The sequence below is a fragment of the Vanellus vanellus genome, assembly GCF_965231255.1.
Source record: "Vanellus vanellus genome assembly, chromosome: 2".
In the NCBI taxonomy this organism is placed as follows: domain Eukaryota; kingdom Metazoa; phylum Chordata; class Aves; order Charadriiformes; family Charadriidae; genus Vanellus; species Vanellus vanellus.
Genome location: NC_138906.1, coordinates 15,716,692 through 15,743,686, shown reverse-complemented (window position 1 = coordinate 15,743,686; position 26,995 = coordinate 15,716,692). Strand labels below are relative to the sequence as shown.

At 38.5% G+C, this 26,995-nt stretch overlaps 1 protein-coding gene across 3 annotated transcripts in view; it reads right to left on the bottom strand.

Annotated features, from left to right (window-relative positions):
* The window catches only part of PARD3 (par-3 family cell polarity regulator), a 461,313-nt gene that overhangs the window by 381,816 nt on the left and 52,502 nt on the right, over positions 1 to 26,995 (bottom strand). For all 3 annotated transcript variants that reach the window (XM_082480102.1, XM_082480103.1, XM_082480104.1), the window contains exon 2: positions 26,667 to 26,768. In XM_082480102.1, coding sequence (XP_082336228.1) covers positions 26,667 to 26,768 — 102 coding nt within the window. The remainder of the gene's footprint in view (positions 1 to 26,666; positions 26,769 to 26,995) is intronic.

The window sequence follows — 26,995 nt, the reverse complement described above, 5'->3', positions numbered from 1 at the left end:
TCTGAAAGAGAATGGCAAATAAAGCTGTTGCAAGGAAAGATGTTTTTAAAAGCGAGATGGAAAAATGAAAGTTTTCTGGGCTCAAAGCATTCATAGAGAGCGATGAGAGGGCTATTCTGATTGTACCTCTGTGGAAAGCACCTTATTCACTCTGAGTCATTACATAACGAAGTGCCGAGTCCATGCAGAAAAGTTTATTTTTATCCAGGCTCCTTTTTTTCCCCAATAAAAAGGAATGCCATCTGCTTCACATGTAACCCCAGTATTTTCTTGAAGATTATTATAATTGATCCTAATTCTATGCCCTTTCTGTATGATAAATATACCTTTTTGAAAGCACAATAATATTGCTACTGAAGATATAATTATAAATGCACAAGTTTTCATACTTGTTTTCAAATATGTTAATTAAAATCTGGCACAGTTGCAGCTAAAAATCAGCTAAAAGGAGTATGATGTGCATAACATATCAAATAGTCTGTAATTATTACCTCTTCTTGATCAGGATACTCAGAAAATTAATGCTTCAACACTGTGCATCTAATCATTTTAATCATCTTTTAATACAATGGACAAATCCCTAAAAATCCAAAGGGATCCGGTTACTGTTATGTTGCTAGAAGTGCACACCAGGAACTTCCAAATATTTCCTAATGACAATAATTAAACACCTGGCTATGATGACCTATACCTGTGCGTAGCTCACTCTCAAATAGTTTCTCCCATTAATTACACACATGCTGAGAACAGAAAGAGAATATTCATTATAACCGACGACTCCGGGCTGCAGAAGCCTGAACCGGCCAGGGCAGCTCCCCGCCGCGCTGCCTGCCAGCTCCCCGGCAGCCTGCGCACGCTCAGGCATCAAACCAGATGCTACACAACAGTTGTGAGAGCGCTGAGCTTATGCTCACCTGCCCCAGGTAAACAGGCTGAGAAAAAGGGGCTTTTATAAAGAACTTTTAGGCTTTTCTAAAAATATAAACTACCCAGATTTTCATACAATCTGTATGCCTTACCTGTTGTTGAAACCCCAAAGCATCTGAAAATAATGCCCAAAGTCTTGTAAAAATGACACTTTGTCTTTTGCAATACTGACAAAAAAAAGTCGGTATGTTAAGGTCACAGGTACAGTTCCTAACTCAACCAACATACAGCTGCAGGTGAATTTTGGACAAGGAACCTCTCACAAACACTAGCAGAATTGAATATATCTCTACTCAAATAAGACGTAACTTTATCCTGTATGTGCACAGAGACATACACAAACATATATAGATACGTTTCAAAGCAGGATCTATTCTTTGGGGTTGAATCATTACAGGAGGCATGCCCCTGCAATGGCAGCATCCCCGTTTTGGCTAACACTCCTCAAATGAATGAATGCACTAAAGATAAAAGATTAAATTATGACTTACCAGTCAATATTTACCACAAAACCAGTGCTAAGATCTGTGTAAAACTCTGTAGTTTGAATAAAAGCTATTTTTATCAACAAGAGATTTCTTTTGAAACAAATAGGAGTGAAGGAGATTTTGCTAAGTGCTACCATAATGACTAATATTCAGCGCCATTAACAAACCAATTCTTACTGTCATATCAGTACCCAGTTCCCGCACAGAATCTTTCAGTAATAGATCTCAAAGCACTTAATGTTTTATGCCAAAAAGCAAGCCATCTATACAAAGTATTTAATGCACGGTATGCCGTGAACTCCACATCAGATTTCTACAGTATAAAATTTACCAAAGCATAAGAAACCACAGCTATCTATGTTCCCTTAAAGGACAAATACTGAAACATAAAAGGGGAAAAAATACATTATAAGTATGTATTTTGAGACAAAAACCCCATACCACTTATCTTTGCACCATGTTCTTGAGAAACATATAAATGCAACTAAAAACTATTTCCCGTTTTTATGGAAAACAAAAATGAAAATAAGTATGACCTGAAGTTTCAATTCTAATTTCCTTTCAGGGCTCATTAACTCCACACAAAAATATGCCATTATTAACATTTTAAAGGGCAAAGAAAAAGATAAACTGGCATCCCTTTTGTAATTTGTAAATTTGCTGTATTCTACATTGTACTTTTTTAATGAACCCATTTCAGTTGGTGTTTAAAACATCTGAAGCAATGATCCACTCCAACAATTTTTATTTAAATAACTTCAGTAGATTTAGTGAAATATTCAAGCTAAGCAGCTCAACACACTCAAACTTCAACATAAGTGTACACACTCAATGGAAAATATAATTTTCCCAGTTTAATTGAGTGGTACCTGCGACAGCTTCGGCACTACCCATGTGAACCGCCGTACTGTTAACATGGAGAAGAGGGTAATTCAGCTAACACTCTCACCCAGCTAACCTTGTTAAATGCTGCCGTTTATTTGACAAGACAAAGTGGAGGAATCCGGAATCCTGGAACACGTACACGCTGAAGCACCAAAGGAGATTAAATATCAACTAGGGCAGCTGGATACCATTTTATTCTGGCCTGAACTCAAGCAAAACACACCACAGGCACCCCGACTGGAGAGCCAGCAGACAAGGCCCAGAGCGACGGGAGCCCTCAGCCAGGACCTGCATCATCCTCCACCTAATTGCATGCTGTTCACCAAAGCTGTTTGACTCCAAGCCCCACTTTGCATGGCCTCCTCGGGCTCCTTTGCCAACAGGGATGGGGGTGAGCGAGAGGAGCAGGCGGCACGGCACGCCAAAGCCAGGCTCGCTACCAGCAAGGGGTGTGAGGGGGAATCGGCCACACAGATAACAAACACGCTCCTACAATTTAATCATTCCTGAGAAACACATTCGCAGCACTGGGTAACGTGTCTGGACTCTGTCAAAGTCAAGGGATTCAGGCACCCAAGATACTTCTTTAAATTGAACCTTCAACAGCATCTGGGAACAAGGCTGCAGAGGCTTTCGCAGAAGCTAACTTTAGCTCTGCTCGCTAATCTGCTCACACTCCTTTAGCGGTCAATAACCAGAGAGCGGTTCCACCAAAGCACGACCCAGGGAGGCCAAATTACAGCTGCTCCTCCGGGAGGACTCAAAGCCGAAATCTGTCACCAGAGAGCGGAGAGAGGAGCCTCAGCCTAGCTACAGTTAGCCATCAGGGAGGGACACCTCAGACGACCGATTATCGTCCCATTTGTGAGTGCCTGAACAAGGCAAAACAGACTATCTGAAAAGGTCTGAATACAATGCAATGATGAATATTAAGAATTGGTTTGATTACTACAGACGAGGCATATTACAAATGATGGGTTCAAAATGGACAGCAAGATTGGGGAGGTGCTTCTCATTGGATCACCAATGCAATTACTCCAATAACATTCCCCAGCCTATTTCAGATCTTTCTAGGTTTTAAGAAAATAAAAATGAATTACTGTAGCCCTCTTTTATTATTCATTTGGTCCTCACTAGAAATATCCTACATAAAGAAGTACTCCTCCTATCAGCACCTATCAGTGCTCATATTTACACTCAGTGAATAAATTTCCACGCTTCTACATCACTAAACAGTAGGAATGTCTCTCCATCTCATCAATAAAATTTTGATTGCAAAACAATTAGAAAAAATAATTTAAAATTGCTATTAAAAAATTCACGCCATTGTAAATATTGACATAAAAGTACTATATAAACTAGTAACTTAATAGAAGTATGATGAATATTGTCCTATACTGTAAATCCACAAACAATATCTTTACTCTAGCATTTAAAATCCCTAGATGTAACCAGTTCAGAATTACTATCTTAGAAAAGTAGAAAGTAAAGTTTACATTTTTAAAGATAAACATATAATTTACATATCCATCTATTGATGCTGATACAGAAAGTTAAGTGTATCTCATGTACCATTAGCAAATGAAATTTTTTTTTCTACAGAAAACCTACACAAAGTAGTCACTATTACAAAGCATCAATCTGATGCAGAAAAAAAGAAAATCTATACCATCCTATGCTACTGAGCACAGAGATATTTTTGTTAAGCTATCAACTGTAAGCACAAGATCTCAGTCATTAGTTGAAACACCTGTCTCAAAGCTCATTACTTCATACATAAAATTGGAAAGGGGAGAAAAAACCCTACAAACCCTCAACATTTAACTGAATTCAATTTCATCTACCATTGTAATGCCCATCACTCAAGCTTCTGAGAACCAAACATGAAAGACTGTAGCAGACCCAGCCTCTACCACTCTAAACGGCGTAGGATCATCCCTCAGTTTTGCCATCTCCTGCTTCCCTCTATAGCTCATTTATAGTTCTGTTTAAGAACACAAGTCTCAAGCAGTCATCTCTGAAAAAACCTGCTGGTGACCTTCTACTGTTGACAATAAAACCTTGGTATTTACCCTTCCCCTCTATTTCCTACTTTTAATTTTTTTTCCTTATCTATAGACAAACTTTCTCTCTTATATCATGGCTGTTAAGTCTTCTTTAGAGCTTTTGGAGACAGACCTTGTCAAACACCACACAGAAATCCAAGCAAGAAATATCAAATGGATCATCCTAATCCCACCAGAACAACCCCAACAGATTTGTGAAATATGACTTATATTAACAAACATATCTTCTGAGACAGAAAACATGTTAACCCCTCCCCACAAGATCAGATTCATTAAAACATCAGCATATAAGAAGAGTAATCAATCGGAAAGTCTTCCGTTGTGTTTGTTCCTTGCCAACTCGGACCCCGCTCCTGCTCACATGCAGTTGTATTGTGTAACAAAATCAGAGCTGGCCGTACCACATTCCTTCTCCTCATTACCGATGTGTGTCATACTAACACTTTTTCCAAAACAGATTTGCCCACAGTCACACAGGATACTTGTGACAGAGCCCAGACCACCAGCCACAGAAGGGGCAAATGTCACTCTTCCTCAGAGGTCTTCTGGCTGTTCCACTGACTTCAGGGGAGAAATCGCTCTATCCTCTCTCTCCTTTGAATACTCCTGACTCACACTTCACTCTGAAAATTGCTCTGCTTTCTTTTTCAAAAAGGGATTTATTGAACAAGCCAGGCTACTTACTATACGTGAAACAAACCAGCCTACTATATGCCACATGCTCTCCCACTGAATACTGGTCTGCTGCTCTTTGAAAGGACAGTCCTTTTTGCGACTTAAAGAAATCTGAGGTTTCATTTACTTGTTTTCTTCCACACAATGTCTATTTCTGTTAACCAGAATATCATAATTAAATACAACTGTTTCTACATAGATGAGATTTACCTTCCAAACTGAATATAAATTATGTTTGGATTTGTAAATTATCTACAGCTTACCACAGTTACATCACTAGAATTTTTGTAAATTATCCTTATATTCTGTATTGGAATTCTCTTTTTTAAATATCTAGAAATTATTTCTTCATTTATTTAATCATCTATCATCTTAAAAGGTTTTATTATAAAAAAAAATTCAAAGGTACTGCTTTCATTCTGTTTACACTGAAGCTTGTTGCCCTGTCACTAATTTACTGCTCCCAAATTTCTTGCATTAAATTAATTCACTGTGTTACAGATGTTGCTATTGATTTATCTACTGAACTAAACACATACTGAAGCAGAAGGTAAAACCAACAAAAAAAAACCCTATTGCATTTTTCCCCCCTCCCCTTAATAATTTTGCCATGGCCCCAAGAATAATTCCCACAACAGCAATAAAAAGCCATATGTCTTTTCACTTCAGTCTCTCTGTAACACCAGCTTTTCCAGTGTAGAATCAAGAAAATAGGTAGTGATGGAAAGATAAACTTGAAAACAAATTGAAAGAAAAAATTATTTAAAAATTCAGGCTACATTTTAGAAATTAATATGACTAGTATTTTTAAAAAGGAGGATTTTTTCTTCAGGGTATGATTCCTTTAATACAATTTTAAGATCATAACAGAGAAACGTGAAACAAAATCCATAAATACAAAGATATTTTTTTCTGGCTGATCAAAGCACAAGATTCAGCTGCTACATTTCATCAGTCCAACCCAAATGCTGAGCTAAACAGTATGAGTGCTAGGACAAGCTAGGTCCAAATCTGCAACAGGTTTTCAATCTTAGGGTTTGAGAATAATGAAGTGTTTACTAAAACGCAGCAAAAGATTAATGTGTTAATCTCTGCAAAGTTGCCATCACATAAATTCACCTAATACATCAATACCTACCTATCAACTTCAGAAGCAATTTAAAAGTAGCCTATATGGGCTCCATATCGCCAGGCCATTACATTTGGAAACGATTAAGAACAGGTAAGAGCCATTCCAAATATTTGTTTAACCTGGATTCAATATTCATACAATATCTGAGAGGTGCTACAAAAATCTGAAGGAAACACTGACCTTTCTATAAGACAAATGCAATACCTTCAGAGGGGCTAGTCAAGCACTTTTCCTCCCAATAGAATTAAGGTGAGCATACACATAACAGCTTATTTTATATTTTGGCAAATGAAAATATAGTTGCTTTCTGGCAGCCACAAAAAGGAAAGCAGAGGGGAAAGGGACGAACAGGTACATCAGGATGGTTGTCCTAGTATTTGCATCATACACCAGCTCTGTAACATCTTTACACACTAATCCTTTAAATTATTAGCAAATATCCCCACCTTTTCCAATTCAATTGCTACTCAAAAGACTGAGTTTCTGAATGGAGAGCCGAGAGGCACAGGGCTAGATAGAAATGCCCTGAAGACCTACCACACCCTGGACCCTGCTGTCTATAGTCACAAATCTTTAACTTGATGCTATATAAACAACAGGGATGGCTACATACCCAAAGAATAAAGCAGTTTAAAATACAGTTTATTTGCTCTCTAAACCACCACTTTATCATCTGGAAGGACTAAAGTCTTGGAATTTTACTAATTAGTAGATGTTAGTTATTAGTCTTTTAAGATGTATGACAGGAAAGAAAAAAAAAAAAACAACCCTTAATTCCCTGTTCTGTAATTCAAATGTAGCTGTTCAGGTATCTAAATACTAAAAAGTCATCTGACTCCAATACATTAAGCCAAAGGCAATGCTCAAGTTACTTAATTCAACTGCATCAGAGTAAGTGTCTATATTCAGCCCACCTAACTTCTGACAGAGCGCGGAAGGAGGAAGAAAAAGGAATTAAATATAGTTCAGTAAGTGAACATATTTTTACATGCACAGTAATAAATAGCTCAGTGAATTGTTTTATAACAGCAAGCATCAACATTTTTAATGATTCAGATCATTGTCATTCTAAGATGACAAGAAAATGACTACACCGGCACCCTGCAACCGTTTCCCCCAATGCAAATCTCTCCATGCCCGCGAGCAACCGCTGGTGTTGGTGCTCCATCGCCTACCCGCGAGCAAACAGGTGCCGTGGGCTGATAGGGGAGAGATGGATGTCTCAGTCCTGCAGCTGCAACGCTGGTATTGTACTCGACTGATGCCATAAAGTCAAACACCGCTGCCCAGTGTCATTCGTCAATGCAGTATGATGGTGTCAAGAAAAGAAATGTGTTCTCTGCTGACAACTTGTTTTAATGAAAATGCATCGCAATATTTAAAAAGTTTTCAAAGCTGACTTCTATTCCTGACAGCTGACAGGTTTATGACAGCTATTTTTGATGAAAAGTGTGCAACAAGAATGACTTAATATTCAAAACAAAGAAATCAATGTAGTCTGCCTTAACATGCCAATGTACTAATAGAGGAAGAGAAGGTGATTACAGAATCACAGAATGGTCAGGGTTGGAAGGGACCTCTGGAGATCATCTAGTCCAACCCCCCTGCCAGAGCAGGGGCACCTACAGCAAGTTGCAGAGGACGGCATCCAGGAGGGGTTTGAATGTCTCCAGAGTGGGAGACTCCACAACCTCTCTGGGCAGCCTGTGCCAGCGCTCTGCCACCCTCAAAGTAAAGAATTTCCTCCTCATGCTAAGATGGAACTTCCTATATTCAAGTTTGTGCCCGTTACCTCTTGTCCTATCACTGGGTACCACTGAAAAAAGACTGGTCCCATCCCCCTGGCACCCTCCCTTTAAGTATTTATAAGCATTAATAAGATCCCCCCTCAACCTTCTTTTCTCTAGACTAAAAACACCCAAGTCCCTCAGTCTTTCCTCACAAGAGAGATATTCTAATCCCCTAATCATCTTCGTAGCCCTTTGCTGGACCCTCTCCAGCAATTCCCTGTCCTTCTTTAACCCAGGAGCCCAGAACTGGACACAATACTCCAGATGTGACCTCACCAGGGCAGAATAGACCTGCTGGCCACACTCTTCTTGATGCACCCCAGGATACCATTGGCCTTCTTGGCCACCAGGGCGCATTGCTGGCTCATGGTCATCCTGTTGTCCACCAAGGCTACCAGGTCCCTTTCCACGGAGATGCTCTCCAGGAGGTCAGCCCCCAACCTGTACTGATGCATGAGGTTACTCCTCCCCAGATGCAGTACCCTACACTTGCCCTTGTTGAATTTCATAAGGTTTCTCTCTGCCCAGTTCTCCAGCCTGTCCAGGTCACGCTGTAAGGCGGCACAGCCTTCTGGCGTGCCAGCCACCCCTCCCAGTTTTGTGTCATCAGCAAACTTGCTGATGGTACAATCTATCCCTTCATCCAGGTCAATTCAGTAAACCAAGGATTATAGCAGAGAATCTAAGAAAGTTTAATTGGAATGTTTTAAGTTTACAATATTTAAAAAATTGGAACAGTCCTTGATGAACAAATTTACTTCAATAGTGACAGACTGTGGATCACTGCAGCTCTCACAAGCACAACATTATAACACTTCACGTTTGATCTTGCTCTCAATAAAACCAGAATGAAAGCAATGAAAGACAAATAAATGGTAGAGTCATCGCTACCTCAATTTTCTTGGGCTTTCTTTTCAGGAAACAGGAAACAATTGTGTGGGGTTTCTTTGGTTTTGTGGGGGGTTTGTTTTGTGGGTTTTTTTAAAGCATTAACAGATGAAATAGGAAACTGTATTATGAAAACTTTCCATAACTCTTCTTAAAAATTATCTGCACAGAAATAAGTACAGAGTTTTTACACTTACAGTAAACTTTCTAACCATCTATTTTAATACATATGGCATACAGCAGATATAAATTCAAACCCCTCTGCAAATTTTTTTCTGATCATTAGGAACAATCATAACCACCATCCTGTTCTGCGCTTCTTTAACTTCTTTCTAACTTTTGGTCATAAATTCTATCCTGTGCTTCAGAAACTACTCGAGGAAAGACTTTTGAAGCCATCTCATTCCTACAAGACGTTCTGGCTCTGCCTGAATATAAATCTGTAATATATTATTTTTGTTATTTTCTTAACTTTATTAATCATTTCTTGACTATATCTAATTCATTTGAAAGGTAATTTTCATAGGACTGACAATGAAACGAAGATCTTGATTTTTCAGTTTTAAACTTCACACGACATGAGCCATCTCACTATTTCTGACCATACTGAAAACTAGAGTAATAAAGGCTGTGGGAGAAAAAAGAAAATTAAAACAACATTGAGTTTTCCCAAAGAAATTACCCTAGAAGTAAAGCTGTCAGTCACAAAGTTGATACTATCACCACAGATGACAAGAAGCTACTTACAGTGGAAGTGTGAAATGTGACCATCACTCTCTCGAGTACTTTCTATTTATTTTAAATAACAGATGAACAGTCATTAATATTTACTGTATTTCAAATCAGTCAGATAATGCAGTCAGCAGCCTGAAGTCAGATTAGGCAGCAGCTGGTTAGATGGATGTCATCTGTCAGGGAGTGTTCTTCTAAAAGCCGCTAATACTTCAGTGAAAATTACAGTCCACAAATCAAAAGAATGTAAGCGCTTGAACTGAAACACATATGAAATCAGACGGCTCCCACCGGATTTTCCCCATGTGCTATTACCTCCATGATCAAGTCACGCTTCAAGTGACAGAAATTGCTGAGAAAGCAAGACACTACTTGCTTTCTATCTGAGAACTATACTTGGAGCCAGGGGACATATTTTTAGATAATTAAAATTAATTTTCCTGCCCTTTTGTCAAGAAACATTAAAATCAACCTGCTGTAAAGCAAAATGCTCACTCTCACACAGAATAACAGGGGGCAAAACTTTGTTGCTATTACAAAAGTGACAAACTTGTTAGTTGGAAATGAGATAAAATCATTTTCAATCAGCAAATTCTGTAACATTAAACCATAACTTGCTCTAGTAGTATTGAAAGGCAAGTAAAGACCATGCACTCAGAACTTCAGTAACTGTCCAACATACATGACAAAACATTGCTTATATAGCACACAATAATGCAAGTTTTAGGTTATGCAAGTGTTATTTTTCCACAAAAACAGTAGCAGAGCACTTAAAAAGTACTTTCAAGTACTGAAGGGTACTAAATACATTAGTTTTCTGTTTCTGCTAAAGTGCTGGGAATATGAGCATTTGGAAATGAATATTACCAGTAGGTAAGTCCACAAATCATTCCTTTTTATTTTTTCTTTTCCACCTAGTTTGTAATTGGGGGTGTTTCCACCTCCCCCCCCGCCCCCCAAATTGGAATAGAATGGCTAAACCTTGAAAGGCATTATTGCAGCTGACAACAGTGTCTTTTGAAATGTATCATATTTATGTTGAGGATATAATCCTGCACAAATAGCAAAGAAGCAGCAAGAAAATTCTATACAAAAGACAGGCAGGGATTTTATTTAAAAAAAGCACGTCGCTTCCTTGCTAATCATGGAATGCCACCAAGAATTTTAAATGAGTAATTGGTGTGGAGCAGTACAGGCTGGGTGCCAGCTGGGTGCTGAGTGGGTTTGCAGGCAACGACGGGCAGTTCCCTCCCGGACAACACTCGGAAGGCGAGTTAGGAGTGTGTGCTGGTGATGAAGGCAGCTGCCTGCGGACCGGGCTGTGACAGCACCAGTGTAGCTGGCATGTCCAGCAATGGCCACCAGCATGGTGGGGGCTGGACCACAGGACATACAGGGAGATGCCAAGAGAGCTGGGCTTGTTCAGTTTTAAGAGGAGGCTGAAAGAGAAGCTTGTTGTTGTCTTCTATGGCCTAGTGGGAGGGCAGAGAGAAAACAGAGCTGGCATCTTGTGGGACGTGACCGGTAGTGGGAGGAGAAGAACACCGGCACTAGCTGCAACATGGGGAATTCAGACTAGGCTTTGGAAATACTTTTTCACCCTGGCAGAAAACACCGAAAAAGGTGCCCAGAGATGCTGTGCAATTTCCATCCCTGGAGATGCTCAGATCCAGACTGCACAGGCCCTGAGCAAACTGGCCCTGTTTGGAGCAGGGGGTTGGACTAGGTGACCCCAGAGGTTCCTTCCAGCCTCAATCATTCTGCAGTTCTGTTGACTCTGTTATGTTTCTCACTCTCCTTGGTGCACACCTACATTTCAACAGCAGATCAAAAGCATCAACCAAGGCAGAGCAGGTGTTTCTACCTGCGAGAAGTTTGGTGAATACACACAGAACCTATCAGCTCAGCACGCTGCATTTGGCCAAACTTAACCCAGTCTTCTGTGGGTCACCACCAGCCCTCTGTGGGCACGAGTAAGACCAAGGACCTGCCTTCCTTTGCACCTCCTTCCCACTCTGCCGCTGTGCACTGCCAAATCAGATGCCTGAGCTGCCATTTCGCTCCCTCGGCTGGCAGGGTTGGAGCCCTGAAGGCCATTCCCACCCAGTCTGGCTGAGGGACACTCATGGTCTGCCGTAATATCCATGGCTCTGGCAACAGCAAAGCCGCCCCAGGCCTCCAGGCTGCTCCTCACAGCAGAGACCTTTGTTTCTGCTCCTTCTTCCATGACCACTGTCCTTTTTTTCTGGCAGGGTTAGGTTTCAATCAACAACTCCTAATGCCAGTGACAGGGAGAGGGGGGAAGCACAGCTGTGGCCGGGGACAGCGCAAGGCTGTCCTCCTTTGCAGCACCACGGCCTTAGATCAGCTAAAATCCGTCATGAAGCCACACCTTTAGGAATCCAAAAGAGAGTGATTAATCGTGTTAACTCTTACATGAGTTATAACAACAATTACTCAGGCAGAGTTAAAACTAATAGGCCAATCTAGATCAGATAAACTTGTAAAATTGTCAAAATAAAGCCTAATATTTTGCTTGCATTAAAGAAATCACCAATTACATTTGAAAAGCTCCTAGCAACGTGCTGTTATTTCAACACCATAACAAAATATTTCCTGAGATGGTACGTGATGCCATATGAACCGCCAGGAGAAGGTGCCATGGGAAGTAACCTGCCACCTCTGGGAGAGGGTGATTCCTCTCTCAGCGCGCTGGAAATCAGCACAGAGGAAGGCATTAATCAACACCATCGCAGCGAACACCACCAAGGCACGATGATTTATGCTGCTGTAGGAAGCACTCTAATGCACACATCTACCAGAGTCTCCACAAACAAGCCTCAGTAAGAAAAGGAAAGCAGCAACTCAAGGCTGGCGATGGCCAAGCCTCTTACTACCGCACCACTCTGCTCTGATTTTACTCTGAATTTTACTCAAGGTGGCCCCACTTCACCAGCTACGACCCATCTTGCCCTGCTACAATCACAGTTTTAATAATAACAGCAGACCACCATGGTTAACAGCTGGCCACGCTCCAGAGTGAAAGAATTTTGATAGGCCAAGTTTCTTCTAACAGCCCAACTGCCAGAGGAACCTACGTGCTCTTATCTCCCAGTGCTCTGTTACACACATCACATGCTTATGCTTTTTCTCTTTACATGCTTGTCTGGTTTCATTTTAAAAGAAACAGGATCAGATTTTCAAAACAAATCCTGAAGGCTTGCACTTAAAGCTGACTTCCTTCTCCCCAGAGAAGACATTCAAGATTCTCAAAGGACTTCAAAACAAGCTCTTGCAAAAGGCAAAAGATAGGAAGAAAATCAATAGAAGCAAAGCAATCTCAGATCATGGTTTTCAAAAATAATGTCTGGAAATTAATTATTTGAGATTCTCCTCATCCCCAATTTTTCTTTACTGCTTAGGTATCTTAACAGGCCAGGTTGGATGGAGCTTTGAGCAACCTGGTCCAGTGGAAGGTGTCCCTGCCCATGGCAGTGGGGTTGGAACTACATGATCTTTAAGGTCCCTTCCAACCCAAACCATTCTATGACTCTATGAACAGATTACAAATAATCTGCTTTGCTGGTGTTGGTGCTATCCGTTTTGCTCACCAGACCCGTCACACACAAGCGGCACTGCACCCAGCACATCTACTGTACATGTTCCTTACCACAGAATTTAATGTGACAAGCCATTGCTCTTTTTGAGCAGCCTCCTTCCCTCACATCCTCAACCTTCCCAGTGATGATTTTCTACCCCATGTTTCCTTCTAATAAGAAAGCAGAAAGTGTAACTCACAGGCCTTTGCCTGCTCTCAGATGCTCAGAACAAGGGATCTGGAGCACTCCTACTAACTGAGTCATATTTAAACACGGGGATTTGGAGGTTTTCTAACAACACCCTCTTTCTACATGTTGTTCTGCATCTGGGATAGCGGACAGCACATCCTACATGGTTCCAGAATTACAGAGTTTAAAGAAAAGAAAAGGAAAAAAGTTATTCAGCTCAATTCTATAGCACTCCATGGAAAAAAATAGGAATATATGTGAACAAACCACGAATCTGCAGTCTATGCAAGCTCTTTATACTCTTGTACGAGCCTGAAACCCTGCCAAGTTTCAAAACCTTGTATCCAAAACATAAGTAGTTTTCAGGAAAACAGTTTCAGATCTTAATTAATCCACTGAGGCCCCAGCCCATGTCACCGTAATCAGTCAGCTGGTGATGACAGAGAGAAATAGGACTTGAGAGGCTCTCACAAAACAGCTAAAAATAGCACTGGATCTCTTTTTTATGTTCCCTTGCACATAAGGATCTTGATCTCAAATTTTCTTAAAACTCATTTATAGGTTTTACTTCATGAAACTGAATTTGTTCTTCATTCAAAACATAAAAAGAGGGAACTACTTCTCCTAAAACTATCAAACATTTCATAGATTATGTTGCATAACACTCATACACCTGAGAAGTTACCGCCTACATATTTCTGTAATGTGGTTTTCCATCCAGATCAACTAATATGACAATATCAGCAGCCAGTGAAAGTAATTACCATCAGATTTTCTGCCTCAGAACAGATAGTTCTAGGGAAATCAATAGAAAAAAAAAGAAGTCATCTGTAGTAATAAATAACTTAACGGGAAAATTATCAAAGAGGTTCATTTTTATATTAGGTGGGATATTTTAAATTGTTGGATATTAATATTTATGATTTTCAGTTTCTAATAAATTAGCTAAAAAAAAAAAAAAAACAGAAACCCAAGAGAAGTGCAGCAATTTGCCTTAAATGCAGCCATATAATTGTAATTCAGAAACTGACAAATGCCTTTTTAAATTGTTCTCAGATTCTCATTAATATTTTACCAGTGACTTACGAACCTTAATGTTTTATGAAAAAAAAAAAAAAGATCAAAATGGAAATTTTACCACAAAAAGGAAAAAAGAAATCAAATTCTGCAGAAAAGGGAGGTCAGTGATACAAAGGCAAAGGAAGCAGAAAAGGATTTGGTAGAGTATTATTATTTCAACAGACTTTGATTGATATCAATCTATGAAAAAGTTTAGAAAACTAATTTTGGCTTGCCTGCCTGTATAAGCAGAGGCACAGTCTTGTTCCTCCAGGGAACTACCCAAGTAAAACCACATATAATGTGAGCAGCAAAGTCTACTATTGTCTCCTAAAAAAGCAAAGACCAAAGCACAGTTTTAAATGCTCTCAGATGTCAAACATCCATTGGAAAAATGTTTTTTTAAAAAAAAGAAAGAAAGAAAGAAGAAAGCAGAAAGAGATTCAAGCAACAAACAAGGAATTTTTAAGTAATATTTCTCCTGCTGCAGTAACTGACCCACTGCTCCCTCCATAACCCAGGCCTGGAGCCACCATGAACAACCACAGAAGTTACACAGTACTGAGCAGTTAGGTCTGGCTGGTTAAAAACCGACCAGATTCTGATAACTTCAAACCCATCATTTTCTTCAGTATTTCAAAAGTTCAACAGTAACAAAAGCAGTCAAGTTTTGTGTTCAACAGCACTTCCAACGCGCATAGCAGCAGTTGCCGTTGCAGGGTTGGGGGGAGCAGGGAGGAGGTAAGGATGGTTTCGTCTCAATTATAATGATTTAAAGATTGAAACAAGAACAAGCTTGTAGGAAAAATTAAAAATTTTTTACGGTTAACTGCAGCATTTAGAGGGGGAAAAAAAATACATTCTTGACACAGAAAAGCCCTTCTTCAGATCTATCCAACACACAAGTTAATCAAAACAGGGCTTGGTCTAGAGTGCTTTGTTTCAGCTGTTTCACCCACTGACATATTGTAACAAAGCCAAAGTAGTAAAAGTTTCTTAAAACTACTCCTACAATTCTACATCTATGAGTACTGCAATTCAGACACGTATCCATGTGAATGATTTTAGCATAACACTTTTTCTGTAAGTGACACCATAAAAGTTTAACTTAAAGCAGATTATTTTTTTTCTTTTCAACAAAAATATAATTTAGAGTATCAAATAATTAAACCAACAAGAATACACGTTCAAGACTTTTTCAAGCATCAGCTTGAATTCCGTAACTGCGCATATTTTTCATTAACCACTAGAGGTCACACAGTAACCATGGCAGCTATCCAAAAGATGGGAAGTCTCAAGAACCTCAAGGTCTGTAAAAATTTAAATACAGGGGTACTCACTGATTTGCACCTACAAATGAAATTATTAAATTCATTTGAGTAGTCTTTCCATTTCCCTAAAAGATCCAATGAACATGAATGTTCACAGATGTCATTTGTTATCTTACATCTCCGTAAAATTTAGATCTATGACTTTTACTTCTCCATTTGCACCTGCTAATAGAGGGGACAAAAATAGTCAGAGCTAGGTGCCCTTTTGAGGGTGTTCCTAATTTCTTCAAATATTTCCTCACTTAAAACTTCTGGAACTTCCATTCTAACAAAGGGGCTTCAGCTATGACTACAATTTACACCGAAGGAGCACACTAAAGCTGGAATGTCCTAGTATTCTACTAGTCAGTATTTTGCTATTTACATAGACATTTCAAGCTTTCAAGAACAACAAATATGAACCCAGACACATCAAATTCATTCTGGTTTTAAGCCAATACCAAAGTTTACAGTGGACGTAATAACTTAAACTCTCTCAAATCTGAATGGATATACTGCCCTCAAAATTTAGGAACAGATGTGGTGATCAGGGCCTGAAAACTACTTTCACGTGAGAAATTCACTTAACGCTGCTAATGAAAACCTAGTTTATTTTAAAGCATATGTGGAAGCACTATTTGTAAAGTCTTAAAATATTTTATGTTCTACGCACCTAATTAAACATTCCCTGGAAGGTTCCTTAAAACCCTTCAAAAAGGCGGCCTGTGCACACAAATGCAGAGTGAGAGATGGCTGATAGCGATCCTGTGCTCCTTCTGTATTAGATTAAATTGGAGATCAGCATACAAAGACATTTCATGAACTGACTCACTTGTTTTTATTCCATTTACTACAGTGCACACTACATTTTCTCTATGGAGAGATTCCATTTAATTAGATCCCAACTATAAAAGATAACGACCTGTGTATGAAAGTCTTTTACTATGGCAGAGCAGCACTGCCAGGGCATTAAGCTGCCCTCTAACCCTAAGAACTGGTCCCACCAGAACAGGTGCTGCTGCTGACTTGCTTTACCTGTTCTGAAATAAGTAAAATATTTCACTCCCTAAAGCTCTCAGTCTGGTGCATTTCAACATTAAAAAAAATAATAATAATAATGATGAAGAGCAGTGAAACAGTTGTAATCTGAATAATAATTTCAAAAGCTTCAGTACCCACCACGTTTTTCAGCAGAACAGACAACACACTACCAAAAGCTCGCAGAGTGCATATTGCACTGTAGGAGCAACTCCTTGAGACAAAATAGAAATCGTAAATCACGTCTTAAAAGCAGAGAAGATGCAGACTTTTCCTGCTATAAAATTAACACCACAAGTTTAGCTAGCTCTTAAGAAACATTAGAGCAAAAGATCCGGCTTTACCTGCACGCAAGCTTGTACGTATACACGCACACACTCACACACACATCGCGAGTTAGCAGACCGTTTTTGCTTCCACACAGCAAGTTTTATCTTTTTAAGATTTTAGGAAGTAAGGATAATTTTTGAGAAATATCCAAAGACAAACCTGCTTCTTCTGTGTCTGCCTTTTTTGAGCACCCAGCGTAGCTGACTTAAAGCTAAGAGACTTGGATTGCCTCCTAACTTTCACTGAATCTCTCCGGCGATCATATGAAAAAGACGAAGACTTCTTTGTAATTTTCCTCTTAGGTGTGTCTGCCATTTCATCCAACGAAATATGGTTACCTTCAAGCAAACAGTGTCCCAAGAAAATAAAAACTCAGTACCATCAAGCTTCCCCCAAGCTTAGAGGGAACAATCTTCACTCCTGTAGGAAGTGGAGCAACCCACAAGGGACGGAGCCCATCTAAGAACAGTTTCAGTTCTTCCAACAGGTTGTACAAATGAGAGAAGCCGATGGTCCTGCAATGCTGTATGTCACGGAAGAGCAGGCAGAACTCCTTCTTGCTGTATAAACTCAAACAGGCTTCAGCAGTGATGCTAATCTGAAAAATGTAGTGACTATCCTGCTGAGCACGCTAAAGGTGAACGGAAGGTAGTTCCCTGCGCACCAACAGGGTGTGGAAGTACACCAACAGGGTGTGGGGACGAAGCAGAAGACTTTGGGTTCAAAGCATCTTCTTAACTCCTTCCTTTCTGGGCTACTGCTAGGAAGGGATATGAAAAGGCTGACTGGTGAAAGCTCCCCAAAAAAGGCAGCATTATTTCCTTCTCTTTGGTTCCAAGGCACTTGCCGAAGCAGCCTTTAGCCTGAGGTAGCTGCCCCTTTCATTAGGGGCCCTGTTTTAACCTAATTCAAATATTCCCTTTTCTCTCTTTGTCAGAAAGATTATTCACGCTACAAACTTACGAGGTAATTTATCCACTAAGCCAACTGGAAAATAAAATCCAAGCATATGTATGAATCTTACCATCCTTACTGGGAAGTAACTATGAAGTTACAGCACTCTCTTAAGACCTGTTGGTATCAACGGATAAGAGGGTAACACTAATGAATTCTCATCCTAGTGACTGTGTGGGAATCTTATCAGACAGCTGAGATTGCAACTTTTGTACCAGGACTGTGTTTAGGTAGGAATGTTTCCCTTGCATAACGTATTAGTCAAGGAACACTGCAAGGGTGTAGAGCCCCAAGACTTGCTGCTATTGATTTCCATTAAGGAAAACATATCCCAGGCACAAAGCTGTGCATACGGGAATGCGCCTGCAAACCTAACGTTGTCAGACTTAAATCTGGGTTAAAATACAAGGAGGAAAACTATCTTTTGACAAACTTATGCTGTTGTCGAGGGTCTTTTCCAGAAACTTTTCCTTAATTTATTCATGACGCTACTTCGCATACAAAACAACTGTGAATAATTTATACTTGCAGGATTATCCATTACTATAATTAAGCTTTAATATGGGTCAGTCCTCTAGCGTATGAGTCTCACCACCTCTGTTAGGAAATATCTCTGAAGTTGGAAAAGCATTTCTTTTAAAACCTGCTGATATCAAGGAGTAAGAGGGTAGTGTTAATGAATTCCCATAACCAACCTTTTCTGCAATTTCTTCCTTTGTTGTAGGATGAGTAATATACCTCTAGGCCAAAGTGATACTGCTAAAATTAACGAAAAGCTATCAGAATATCATGCGTTTATTAGCCATAATGGCCTAATACTAGATTCATTGCAGATTTCTGTGGAGATTTACACTGTGAAGAATTAGAAAGCACTGTCTCATACTATCAACAACTACTTCTAAGTATTGAACCTGTAATTATTACAGGACATAGAAAAAATCCATTATTAAATAATTTTAGTACAAAGTATCTCCTAATTGTGATGGGTTTATAATACCATAGCAGTCATCATCCATAGCCACATATTGACCTTCAGTTACTAACATTAGACACTGTGAGACCATCATCATTCCAACACTCTCTGTGGTTTTCACCAAAGTTTAGATTAAAGATACTTTCTCACAAATTGAGACCCTACTTAAATTACCAGTTCGCATGATTTACAAGCATCATCTTTTTGAAGAGTAAAAATAAGCAGGTAACTCAGCATTATGCATGCTTTTAAATGACGATTCTCAGGAAAAAATATGTCCTTCAAAACTTCTTGAAGCACCTGCAGCATTTGATAAAAATCACAACCATTTTGATATATCATAAAAATTAAGGTCAAGAAAGTCTGAAAGCCTTTTGTAGATAGCTACTCTTATGACATAATCTAATCATGCTTATTTGTACAAAAATAAGTATTAGTAATTAAGACTGACAAAGGCACAAATAAACTTTAAAAATCCATTAAAATGCATCATTTCACTTCAATAAAAAACACGTTAGACCTAAAACAGGTGTAAGAAATGTAACGAGAATGAGGAAAGATAATGAATGGATTTCTGAAAGAGAGAAAGTAAATTGCGAAGGAAACAGAAAAGGGCAGAGATCCTTAAAATCTTTAGAGAAAACGATTTAGATTAAATTTATTCACAGTTCCCCTAAATACGAGAATCATTGCTCAAAAAATCAAATTGGAAGCAAAAGGTAGTATTTTCTTTGCTAATGAAAACTTTAGTTTCATTTCATGCCCCCAGATCTTTCACTGGAAAAGACAAAAGGATGATTCCTCAATGTCACCTCTGATTTTACAGTCACCTACAGTTTTTTTCTTCCATCCTCTTTTCAAGGATGAGTTCTGGCCCATTTAGAGACTGCTGGTAGAGAAGCCTTTAATCTATACCTGGAATCAATGTTGGCATTTACTCTATGCTTTTGCTGCTTCTACAAAATCTTTCTTGGTTGCTTGGTTTGTGGCTGGAGGAAGCAGAGGGCTCACCACCAGCACGTACAACAGCACAATCCCATCACCCCGCTCCCTTCTCTACCCCTTGCTTCCCCACAGGGACCACTCTGGCATCTCCGCGGCCACCGGCTGAACTGAAAGGGAACGTCTCAGCCCGCTCTCCCCTTAGTCAAGGAATACTAATAAGGGTGTAGCTAAGAGCTACAGATGGGAAACAACATTTAGTTACATCTAATATCTCTTAGTGATTGGAAAATGCACGTTTCAATAGTAATATATTATGCCCAGTATTTCCTTACTTCCATGAGATTTAGTCTCATCCATAAACACTGTGAAATTAAAACTTAGTTTATTAGAAATACTACAAGCATTTTAATTACCTTCTTTGACAGAAGATAATATTTATATTTGGAGTATGTTATTTCCAAATATGTCTTCATTAAATAGCAGCCGGGAATAAAGACTATATAAAAACTTTTATTTTCTACTTTAAATTCATCAGCAGGATGGACCTAAAAATCATATGGCCATGCCAGTAATAATGAGGAAATAGTGCTAATGCAAGACCACCCGGTTAAAACAGAGACACTATGTTTTCAACAATTTGTCAGAACTTCAGTTAATATCAAATTCCAGGCTCTAAAAATGTAATTAAAACAAAATACACTGCAGAATACTACAGGACATCAAGAGCTCATTGTTAAACTGAAGGGTTTGAATTTTTAACACAAAATAATCATGGAATTGTTATACAAAGGGTTTCTTTCCCAGTATCAATACTTTCCCAAGCTCAGTGGCTCAAGTAGTTATTTTAAGCTGTTACAAGAAAAGAATGCCTTATGCTCAAAATGTGTTTTGCCAAGTCACTTATGAGTAACAACAAATTGTTTGAAGGTCATCCTGTTTTCCTGGGATACAGCGAAGATAGTCACAGAACAAGAAGAGAGAAGCTGCACTGCACACTGTGGCAGAGGTAATCATGGCAGTAGTTGAAATTTAATTTTATTTGATGTAAAAGTTTTAAAGAAGGGCATACCAATCCTGGTATTGTAAATACTAAGAATCATATTTTTGACTAATTTTTTTGCATTTTTAGGTTTTAGAACCTAGACGTTCTTTCATTCACTCCAGCGTTTTGATCTGTTAATGACAGAAATAAACTTCAGAAGTACCACAAAAAGTTGTTCTTCTTCTCTCTTCACAGTTTTAGGGTTAAATTCTTAATTTGCAGAGTCAAAGAGAATTCAAATGTAAATTCAGCTGTAAGTTTGCTTAAATGAGGCAGAGACACCCCCAAATTTAGAACAAACAACACTACTTTTGAGTATTCTGATTATGTGCTGATGGAAATCTAAAGATAACACAAGTTCATCTGTGCAACTTTCATCAAGTTGAAAAGCTCTTTAACATTTTGGAGGGAATGAACAGACATAGGGTCACCAGAATCTCATTCTTTCTATCAGCATCATGTTGTCCCTGGTCTACCCCGAATTCACTATAGAACTGGGGTCTTGTATAACCATCCCTAAAAATAAGAGCCACAGAACAAAATTCAATAGCAGCGAGATATTGTAATCACAGCTGTCCAGTCCCTAGCTAGCCTTTAACCTTAACATCATAATGCATTTGCTCAACATACTTATTTTTGTGTTGGTTTCAAGTTAACATTTGTTACAAACAAAATAGTCATCCTTTCCAAATCCACATTTCGTGTATCACATGCCTCTCCAACTCAACAGTGCTTTCCAAGAGGAAGTAAACAAAACAAGAGTACTATTTAGAATTGACCATATGTTTAACACAGAAACCAAAAGTTCATTTCCTTTCCACTATGCTGGGAAAAGCTCCTAATATGCCTTATTATGTGAAGAAGCTGCTCAAAGACTTTCTCCCATCACACTAGAAGCAAGCAGGCATTAAATTAATAATATTAACAGAGTTTCTGTACATCTTTAAAAGTGGATGCAAATGAAGTGCATCACTGAATTTCAGCAGCAATTTGATTACTTAACATACTTAACTCTAGATCGTGAATGTTTACAAACTCCATTTCAGCACAGATCTATGAAATTAATCTCCATCCCATTCTCATCAACGGTATTCCACTCAAGACAGCAACTTATTGTGCTTCTTTCTAGGAGGTTTGAAGTACGTCTAACCAGCAGTAAGCACCAATGTCACCTTGATCTTAGAGTGACCTGGGCAGGATACTAGCACCACACACAAAACCACTGCGGTAAGCATGAAACTTCACTCCAGACAATACCAAACCATATTCCTCTGTTTTTTATCTCTGCACTCAGTGGGCGTAAGTATGAATTATGCAGCGTGAAGAGCTGACTGACTATTTGAAAATGCTAAGTCAAGCGAAGAAAGCCCATCCCTTCATTTAGAGAACAAAACCCAGGCTGCAACTCCAAGCACACACCAAAATACAGTGGTTATTTTTGAGAACCAGTAGTGAATTTACTAAGGCGGTGATGAAGGAAATGATAAGATGCTGATGCTTTTACATTTACAGGTTGCTAACCCCAAGCTACAGAAAACCTAATATATTTGGTGAAATGAATTTATGAATAATTGCCATTGGGTTCATACCCTACATTGTTTCAAACTAGCTCTATTTGACAAACTTCTCACCAAAACCATTGGCTGTTAATGGCGGATCCATGTTGCTCTCTTGGGAAGGAAAGCCTCTAATTTTTCAGAAATGTTGCTACACCGAACATAGACATTTTGATCTCCAAAGCTGAGCAACAGCCCAAGCATTACTATGCAGGAAAAAATTACATAAAATTGCACATGATTTTTTTTTTTTTTTTTAAATTGTGCAAAATACAAGTGACTATTCCAGTGAGAATTCAACCGGGAGCAAGTTATATTTAAGTATGTACTTTTAAAATGGGAGATTACACAACAATTTCCTGAATATTTTTTCCATGGATAAACAAGGGCCTATGAGACCCCTGAAAAAGTACTTGCATATTACACCCAAAGTATGAGAATCCCTGAAGTGTCTCTGTGCTTCAGCCTGCCAGGAGAAACCATGGTTATTAAGGATGGTTGGGGTTTTTTTTGTTCAGTTGGTTGAGGTTTATTTTGCTGTTGAGAATGTCTGCCTATTAAGAACTGAACTGAGGTCATCGAGTATGTTATCATCGAGCTGGAAACTTGTCAAGTTGACATATGTTTTTTGAGAGCCTTCAAATGAAGGGCTACTTTCACAAGTAAAAGAAATCTAAATAAATCAGTTTGTTAACTTATCTCTACAATATTGTTCTAATCACTAAATGCACAAGAAACCCATGATTTTAAAATAAGGAAAATAGGTTATGCAGTTGACTAAAAGCAAGTTAAAAGGAGTTATTTCTCCTTTATTTCTGGAAAAGAGATATTGGATATTCATCTGCCCAAGCTTTTGAACGAGTTTCCTCAAACAGTACCAAACATGCTCATACTTAGGACTGGAATGGATGCCACTAGTTGAAAAGAGATTTTTCTTACTTGTAGCGAAATATTTTTCAAAAAAAATAAAGACAAGACAATCCATTTGTATTCATGTATACAGAGAGAGAAAGATTAATATAAAAAAAAATTGATATATTTCTATCGAAAATTGTCTTTCCATAATAAAACCTGGACAAAATTTGCACTTCAATCACAAAAAAGTTTTCCAAGAAAAAAAATAACCAAATGAGCATTTATTAATTTTTGGTTTAATACTGTTACTACCATTAACTACGTTAACAAAATTTTCATCAACAACTTCACATGTAGTGATGTTGTGTAATACGAATGCTGAAGTTGCATGCCAGCTAAGCTAGAATGTATTATGGACTTTCTCAATGAACTATGTTAAAGGGCTTAAGAAACGCTCCTTCAGAAAGGAACAAACAGCTTAGCAAAATCAATTTTTCCATGTAGTTTGTTTCATGTTTTTCTCCTTTTTTTTTAAGAGGGAACACCATTGAACATCACAAATTATTCCAGAGAGCAACTGGTTAACCCTTACTTACCCGTTCTGTTTTAGTAAGTGATAAGAGAATACCAAAATATATAAATATAGGGACTAAAGAAGCTAAATAAAGTCCCACTACCATGCTGCATTTTAATGTGAAGGCCACCATCACAAAGCTACTTCTCTTATTCCATTCAGAACAGCTGCTGTCTCTAAGGGTCTTTGTATTTGTTACAGGACAGAACATTTTCTCCATGGAGACAGTGGAATAGGAGTAAAAATATTCTTCATATTATTTAGAGTTTTACTAATATAGTTTGCTATATGGAGCAATAAATTCATTGAAAGGACAAGATGGTCGTTAGCTGCTTCATGTTCTGTGTTGTGCTTATATGACACTGTACAAATAACGATGGCACCAAAGCAACATAAAAAAGACAAAAATTACATCTGTCACTGTGGGAATGATCCTTACATCTAAAGAACCATGATAAGAGCAAACTGATTTTCAAAAGTACAGATGATAGGTAGTGAATAGCACAACAAACGTCTTCAAGAATGTAAAGAACTTCCTTGTAAAAACAAACACAAAGGTATTAAGTGTTCAGTTTTTCAATATCCTAGATATTTTTGTCCCAATTAAAAAAATTATATATAGGCTAATGTTTAATTTTAAGCCTAACTAATCCTAGAGACCTCAGTAATAATTTAAATAAATGTTTAGACATCATCCGTTTAAATGCTTCTTAACAAGATAAGCTTAAGTGTATATATATAAAATACCACTAACTGGAGATAGATTCAGAACCTTGCATTAATGAGACCTATATCAGACTGACAACCTATAACCTACAATCAGACCTATAACACAGAACTAGTTGATACACTTGCTATGGAGAAAGCATCATATGCAAAGCTAACAATCCAAAACTAAAGGGAACCAGGAAGGTCAGGTGTAAAATACAAGATGGGAAACTGAAAAACAATGACTAATGACAAACACTTGAAAAGAATCAAACGTGAAGGTCAAGTAGGAATGATTAGTCCAAGGATAAAAAGCAGTATAGCAGAGTACACATTTGTATTGCACCTTCCTAATCAATGCTACAAGGTCCTTTAAAAAAAGGAAATTTAACTGACAAGTGCTATCAGTAGAGACGTGCCAGATCCACAGAATCAGAGGATACCAGCTTGGCAAATGCAGAAATAAATACTACTAATTACTAGGTATCTTGTCCATCTATACACAAAAACAATATTGTAATAATGACTTCGCCTGTTTCAGTTGCAGTCAGAGTTTTTCATCTATTAGTCACACACATAAAAACACCCACAGAGTTTCACTGTGAGGAATTACCCCACTTGAAGGCGGCAAGCCAAGGTCACAGCCAAAGAATGAGGTCTCGAAGTCACCAAAATTCAAACTTCTCCTTCTGAAGGGAGGGGCATGTCAGAAGTTAAGAAGTGCATGATTCAAATGAGTAAAAAAAAAATATATATATACACACATATATAAAGTGACAACTTGCACCAGCCTCCTTGCGATCTCTAAGTAAAAGACAAACTAATCGTGCAGCTGAGCACTTCCATATGAGATAACTAACTCGAGGTTTTAATTAGCTTTTCGTGAAATCTTAGCTGGGCACTATTTTTATGGAAGAAATTCCTGAAAACTCGGCACTGTTACTCTATACAGCTTGAGTAATCCCAACATTTCAGACGGCGAGGAGTCTCCCTGTCCCAAGACTCCCCACATAATTTTTCTTTATAAAGTCCCTGTTGAAATAACCATGTCAATTTAATTTTGTCACAAAAAATAACTGCAGGCAAAGTATTTATTTCTGAAAAATAAGCCTAAGAGTCATCATTTGGCCAGCCATTTGGAGCCTTCAGCGTGCCTGTTTTAACAGTGGCAACTAAGGATCCTGTCCGCGAAGGAGCAGGGTCCTGAAACACATTTCCAGACTGAAGCCTGTATCAGGTTGTCACGGTTTAGACGCTCTCAAGAGCTTTGGCAAACACATGCGGCTTTGCAGAGAAAAGTGCCATATTTACATATGACTTTACAGTTCGCCACAGTGTTTCTCACCTTATCCTTTTTGAACAGGTACTTCAAAGACACAAGTATCTATAACCTCAAACAAACAGCCAATAACCAAAAACCTCTTAGCTGACTGCAATCCAAATCTCTGCTTAAAAAAAAAAAGAGTAAAAGGACTCAAGACCTAGCAGTGTATAATTATTTTCTCAAGTTCTGTGTAACCAACAATTCCTCCCCAAAAGATTTTTGAAAAACAATCCACCAACCCTCCACAGTTTAAAAACAGCATGTGTTCTTCACATATTCAACTGGGAACATGAAGCTAAAATTTAACTTACAGATTCTTTTTTTTTTTTGCATTATTTTTCCACTGTATGAGGATTTTTTTTTATTCTTGCAGCCTTCCATTCTCACTTGAACTTTTACAGAACCAAACAGGATGGAAAACCCATGATTTACAATAAAAGATTTCCTGTACTTTTTGAAAAACATAGCAGTAACAGACATTTCACATCTGTCAAGCAAACTATCGAAAAAAAAAAAACTAAAACTTTTGTATTGACTCCTACTTTTGGACACGTACAGGAAACACAGAATGCTGATATGCCAATGAACAGTGTGCGCTGAACTGCTTTCGTAGTTATTTGTACTTACACGGTCTTTGTCATCGGCTACATCACAAAGTATGTCATCAAGGTCTAAGATCCCACCATCGCCATGCTCCAGTCGATGTACTTGTATCCAGTAGTTTGGATCCTGTGTAAAAGGAGAAGAAAATAATATCAGATATCTCATACCAACAAAAAAAGGTTATTCCACCATATACTTAACATCGCAGCCCTACAAATGCTCGACGTTAAAACATCCATTTAGGTCATATTCCTGTAAATAAATGTAAATTGAGATGTAAAGCCAAAGTTCTTTTTTTAAATTGCCTTAGACACGTACTCTTCCCACTTATCAGCTCTGCATGAGTCACAGTC